This window comes from Zonotrichia leucophrys, chromosome 1A (assembly GCF_028769735.1).
Source record: "Zonotrichia leucophrys gambelii isolate GWCS_2022_RI chromosome 1A, RI_Zleu_2.0, whole genome shotgun sequence".
Lineage (NCBI taxonomy): Eukaryota > Metazoa > Chordata > Aves > Passeriformes > Passerellidae > Zonotrichia > Zonotrichia leucophrys.
Genome location: NC_088170.1, coordinates 28,759,853 through 28,765,852, shown reverse-complemented (window position 1 = coordinate 28,765,852; position 6,000 = coordinate 28,759,853). Strand labels below are relative to the sequence as shown.

At 36.6% G+C, this 6,000-nt stretch overlaps 1 protein-coding gene across 3 annotated transcripts in view; it reads right to left on the bottom strand.

Moving 5' to 3' along the window:
* Nucleotides 1–737: 737 nt before the first annotated feature.
* METTL25 (methyltransferase like 25) overlaps nt 738–6,000 on the bottom strand; it is a 45,871-nt gene continuing 40,608 nt past the window's right edge. For 2 of the 3 annotated variants that reach the window (XM_064702011.1, XM_064702013.1), the window contains exons 10-12: nt 3,263–3,337; nt 2,568–2,639; nt 738–994 (exon numbers count right to left, since the gene is read on the bottom strand). In XM_064702011.1, coding sequence (XP_064558081.1) covers nt 896–994; nt 2,568–2,639; nt 3,263–3,337 — 246 coding nt within the window. In that variant the 3' untranslated portion in view covers nt 738–895. Of the gene's footprint in view, nt 995–2,567; nt 2,640–3,262; nt 3,338–3,593; nt 4,165–6,000 lie in introns of those variants that run through there. The other variant, XM_064702012.1, reaches the window with a different exon arrangement.

The following is a 6,000-nucleotide window of genomic DNA, read 5'->3' as shown; positions in this document are numbered from 1 at the left end:
TAGGCTCTTCTATAAATAAGCTGCTCCTGATGACCAGAAGAAGATGCAGTACAGAGATCCTATTAACCTGTGAGCCTCTGCCACAGCATATGGCACAGCTGAGATGGCCGCAACACACAGAGTACCCTCATACAATTTCAGAGGCTTTAAGCATTCACCCCCACAGAGGAACACCATACCCCATCAGAAGGCATCAGGCACATGCCCATACAGACTGATATCATTTCAGAAGGCTGCAAGCATCTGCTCTTCTTGTCCTTTAACCCAATCTTTTATCCCCTGATGCTGATGCACTGCACCTGTGTGCCCTCTGTTCCTTGTGGTGGTTGCTCAGTGCCCCTGGGCACTCCAGGGCTTGTTGCTGTCAGTGCTGCTCACCTGCTTTCCACAGCTGCAGCCCACTGGGGATGAGGCTGGACACAGCCCCACTCCCAGTTACCACAAGCCTCTGGTTTACGGTGCAGGGTTTTTTTCTGTTTATACTCTGCACCATCTGAATCCAGAAAAGAAAAATTGAGCCTAGTCTGAGACTGCTGATACCAGCCACAGGTAAAAATTGAGGTTATCTTGAGATTGGAAGTATCAAGAGAAAGGATATATAAGCATAATGCCTTAAAAAGAAGAAATAGAAATGCTATTTAAAATAATAATCACATTTATAACATAACATTTATAACTAAGTCAGATGTTCGACATTAATAAATGACATAAGGAAGCAATCATATTTATAAAGGAGATATTTATTTCTGAAGATTCAAAGAAGCATTGCACTTTTTTCTTTTGCATCTGAAAAGCAAACATTTTACTTGAGGAATCAATAAAAAATAACAGAATAAAAGGGAATAAACAGCACTATCAGTTCAGAATTTCCAATCTCTTTGCAATTTGCTTCTACTTAAGAACAAGGCTGGTTCTTCAGGGCAATAACTGCATAGCATCTCGGGGACTTCACAGGATCAAATAACTTCACAAGTCCAGACCAGGCAATGTTTTCCTGAAAATGACACATGATTGAAGTGCGGAAAAATTTGTTTGACTTATGAGCTAAAATATTGTAATAAGTCCACATTTTGAAATACAAAATTGAAAATAAATAGAATTATCCTAATGCAAAGCAGGAAAACCACTTATATAATAAGAAAATGGGGGGAAAGTTTGTGGTGAAAAAAGGACACCCATAACAGGATCACTTTTAAAGTAATTTAATTCTTTCTGGTGCTATCAAGTGATAGCTTCCCACCTGCTTCATCAATAAAGCTCTGCTTCTTGGTTGAATTAGAGTAAAGAAATTAAGGATCACATCAAACTCATTTTAGGTTGCACATTCTACTACTGAAGCTAATTAACTGACTTTTCAAATGAATCAGGCTGGCTGGATCTGGTCATCATGCTGCATTTGGCTTTTATAACTTTTGTTTTTCTTCCTAAAGACATTTTGTGAATCATTCAGTACAAGATTAAATCCATGCATAAATTACATTTAGAAAAGGTGAATTAGTGCTATATGCAGCAAGTTTGATCTCCCACCTTGGAAATCATACATATTTCTATGCCATTTTTAACGGTTGGCATTTGGGAAAATACATCATTATTTAACTATTTCAAATTGCCTCTCTGTAAAAATACCAGTTAGAACAAAGGCATACATTTACTACAATTCAGTTGTTCCAAGTGCACCGTGACAGAGAATAAAGTGAGTTTTCACTTATGATAAAATGGAGTTGTTAAAATGAAAGGTTTATAGGGGAAAACCACAGCTATTCATATGAATGAGTTTAAACTTTATTTTAAAATTTCACTTTGACCATGGCCCAGAACAGAAGCTGGAAGATGCTACCATTTCCTCTTAGGAAATTATTAGTTGTGTGAAAAATGTTTACTGGTGCAGAAAAAGTATTACCAGCGCTTTCAAGTTAAGCAGGCCAAGCTCCAAATCAGTGTTAGAAGAAACAGTGTAATAAGGGAAGTCATTGTGGAGTAAATGTAGTAGCATTTGCTTATTATATCCCAGATCTATATTTGTAAAATATATCTAGGCTGTATGTTAGTCAAATGTACCTCAGCTGACCCATTCAGTTAGAAAAAGTGCACTCTCTCTCATTATTGATCTTAATTAAGAAACAGTAAAAGAAAATCATAAACATTTTGGATCTAATTCAAAATTTTTTTCGAATATGTTCCAAAGCACATTATTTGAAAGTTCGAGTATTAACAGCACAGTATTTGTTTAGCATTTCCAAAAATTTTAAATTATTAAATATCTCATTATGGTGTATAAAATGAGATTTGATGCATCTTTAATTAATTGATTTTTTACTATCTATTGACTAGTAATTACCATATAATTAAAAGAGCATAAACTTTACTGTTGCTGCTTTGTTGAAAATAAAAACATCTGCTGGGCTTATGTTTATACTAAATGGAATGAATGCTTATACTTTTGCAAATATGATGAGAATAATAATTCCGCAACAGAGACTTTTTGTCTGCACAGTAATAAATTGACTGAAATAGCCTCATTTCTGTGATGCAGCCTTTAGGTATCATAAAAGAGAATGCAAAAATACCTGCTCCTTGAGGTAGCAAAGACGATCCAGAAGTATCAAAACTTCTATGCAAGGAGCCAGAACAACCTTCAACTGAAAGAAAGATTAGATGCTATAATCCTTTTGGGAAAGACAGGCAATACACTTCCAAACGGCTACATTTCCTCACAAGAATTCCAGGAAGGTCAATCATTTTTTAGGGATTCTGTTGTATAAATGTCACCTTGCTAGTTCTCCCTATGGGATGGACATCTTCAAAACAGTTTATATTAAAGATCAAAAATACATGGAATGCCATAAAGTCAGGGAACTATGTTATTTAGTTGTTTTTCAGACATTGTCCAACAAGAAAATAATATTAAATGTAGCAGAACAATTTTAAAGAGGGAAATAATGAATTTCAATAAAAAGAGTTTTTTATGAAATAACTGCATGGAGACCAGTCTAGATTTAAAAGGAGACTGACATTCCATTTTCCAGTGCAATAATCCCTCTTGAAAAAGAATCTACCATGTGTTCACTTTATTACTTTACTTACACCTAATATAGTTCTGGAATAGGATACGCTCCAAAGTATGGAAGGGGGAACTGCTTTGTTTTTTGAGATTGCATACCACAGTGTGAGACAGTCCACCTCCACATAAAACTTAACAGGGTTTTGTTCTAGACTAGAACATATATATGCAAGGTAGTAGTATTAATCCTACAACTTTTACCATATTAAATGCTTCAAGCTCATTCATTCTGTCCTTGTACTTTTCATAGTAATCCATTATACAGCTGTCTGGGAGCTGCAAGGGATTAAAAACAGAGATATCAGAGTTATTGTAGTTACTTTTTCAAGGGAACTTCAGAATTAAATATTGTCACACTACAAAATGAAATCTGTTTCATTTTTTAAATTAGCACTTTGCCAATATTTATAATAATTTTCCAATAGCAGTTTCTCAGTTTTTATTTAGAGTAACTGTTCCTCACACAGCATTTTCCACTGACATGAAATACTGAGATATATCCATTATTCAGAAAACTCCAGTCATCCTTAAATGAGAATTACACAGTGAAGTGGAGAGTGGCCAGCACTGCTGCTATGACTGTAAATGCCACAATTTGGGGCTGAATTTCATACACAGACAGTCCAGGAACTTGACCAAGCCTTTTCAGCCCTTGCTGGCCAGTGCAGCAGAGCAGCTGCTGCAGCTGTGACCATGAGTGCTCTTCACAAAGCATGTTCTCCAAAGGGCAGCCAGACCACCACATCTCCTGGCTTTTGAAGGTCATGATGTGTCTGCTCTGCTGGCCACAGTCCTGGACACTGAACAACACACTTGAGCTGGCCAAAGAAGTGGGAGGTAGGATTGCAGCATTAGTGCTGATGGAGGCTGCTGGGAAGAGCAGAGCTGGAAGAGCATGATGCACTTCTGCAGTACTGGGAGTTTTGCAGGATGGCTGTTCTGTCATGGCTATGGAACGAGGGAGTCCAAACTTAGCAGAAAAGTAACAGCTCTGACAGACATGGAGATGTGGCACTGAGGGACATGGCTTAGTGGTGGACTTACAGTGCTGAGTTAACAGCTGGAAATGCTGCTCTCAAAAGTCATTTTCAGCCTAAATGATTCTGTGACAAAAGATGAGGAAAGCTGAAGTGCCTAATAAATTTTTGCACATTTTGTTAGAAGAATCATCTGAGAGCATGTGGTTAATACAGTTGCAAAGAAGTAAAATCTTTGTCTAAAATAGGGAAACAAACCAGGAAACATTTAAAAAATATATAAGTTTTCAAATCAGGTGAATATTATAAACTTTATCCTGGGACAGCCAAGAAGGGACTGAAGTGACCTCCGAACTATTACTCATTGTCACTGAGAAGTTCTCAAAGAGAATATGTCAGACAGATAGCAGATATATATGTCTTTTATTATAGAGCAGACACTTTAGATCCAATGCACTGAAAAAATGGAACAAATAAAGAATTAAACCAGTGAAAGATGAGCAAATGAGTAATAATCAACACAAATTCATCAAGAATAAATCACAAGTCAGTCTACTTCACTTGTAAGGAGAGTAAAAGGATTAATGACAGACAAAAACAACTGGTTCTCATATATTTTGACTTCAAAAAGATTTTTGATAACATTTCCCATATAATTTTATAAGCAAATTTGGGAAACAAACTTCAGTATAAAGTACAAAAAGTCAGCAAGACTGTTTGAACGACCATAACCAGAGTGTGGTTCTTAATGTGTCATTGAGCAACTAGAACTGGAGGTCCATTAAGGAATGCAATATTTTCATTAAGAATTCAGACAATAGAACAGAAACCACATTAGCTAAGTCTGCAAATGTGCAACAGGAAGGCACTGCCAGAACTTAAAATAACTTTCGGAAACTGGAGCATTGGTAAGGGAAGAAGTTTGAAATGCTGTGCAGAAAAGCAGAAGGGACCAGGCTCAGGCAGAAATAATCAGCTGTTCAGGATGGGGAGCACCAAAGGACAGTCTGGAAGATAGAGCAGATCATAAGCTGAGTGCGAGTCACAGTTGTGATACTGCAAAAAAAAAAAATCCAAAAAAACCCCAATCACCATTCTGTGACATGTATGGGAGAGCAGCCTGCAAAGTGCAGGAAGTAATCCTTCAACTCTGGCAGTGGAAAAGCTCTAGCTGGAACACTGCATCCATTTTTGGGCATCAGATTTCAAAGAAAGAAATGAACTGTCTGAAAAAGCCCTGAGAGGGAAAATAGATCAGAGATCTAGAAAACATGACCTATGAAAAAAGACTCAGAGAACTGGAACTGATGAGGCTAAATGAGACAAAATTGAGAATGGGGATAATAACAGTTCTTACAAGGCTATCACCAAGAAGTAGGGAACAGTTTGTTCACTGTGTCTGTAGTGGATAGGGCATGAACTAATGGGCTTGGATTGCAGCGAAAAAAACCCCAAACAAACCAGTCAGCCAAAAACATGAAGAAACATTTTCTCTTAGAGGTTAATTAAGGACTGGCAAGGTTGTCAGTCTCAATCACAAGAAGCTTTTAAAAGATCGGACAAATACTATTTTCAGGAATGATGCATAATTCTAACTCTGCTTTAAAAGAAGATATCAGAAAAAACTTTTGTAGTATTTCAGTCTTATTTTTTTAATTTAGAAAGTACATTCTCCCAGTTGCAAAGGCAAGGCTGAGTAGCTTATCCAGCAGTACTAATGTGGACTAACAAGAATATTTTTGGTCTTATTGCTATTTTATTTCCTGTGAAGCTGTGCAAACATTTTAGAGTTCTTTTTGTTTTTCTCTTCCCCTCTAAACAGTCAAACCAACTAAAATATACTGGTCATGAAATAAACAAAATAGTTTATTTAACCTCTGCCCTATAAGCTTTTCATTTCAACTGAGTATTAATAGGGTTTTAGTATAATGGATTTTTGAAATTACAGACTATTTGGAATTA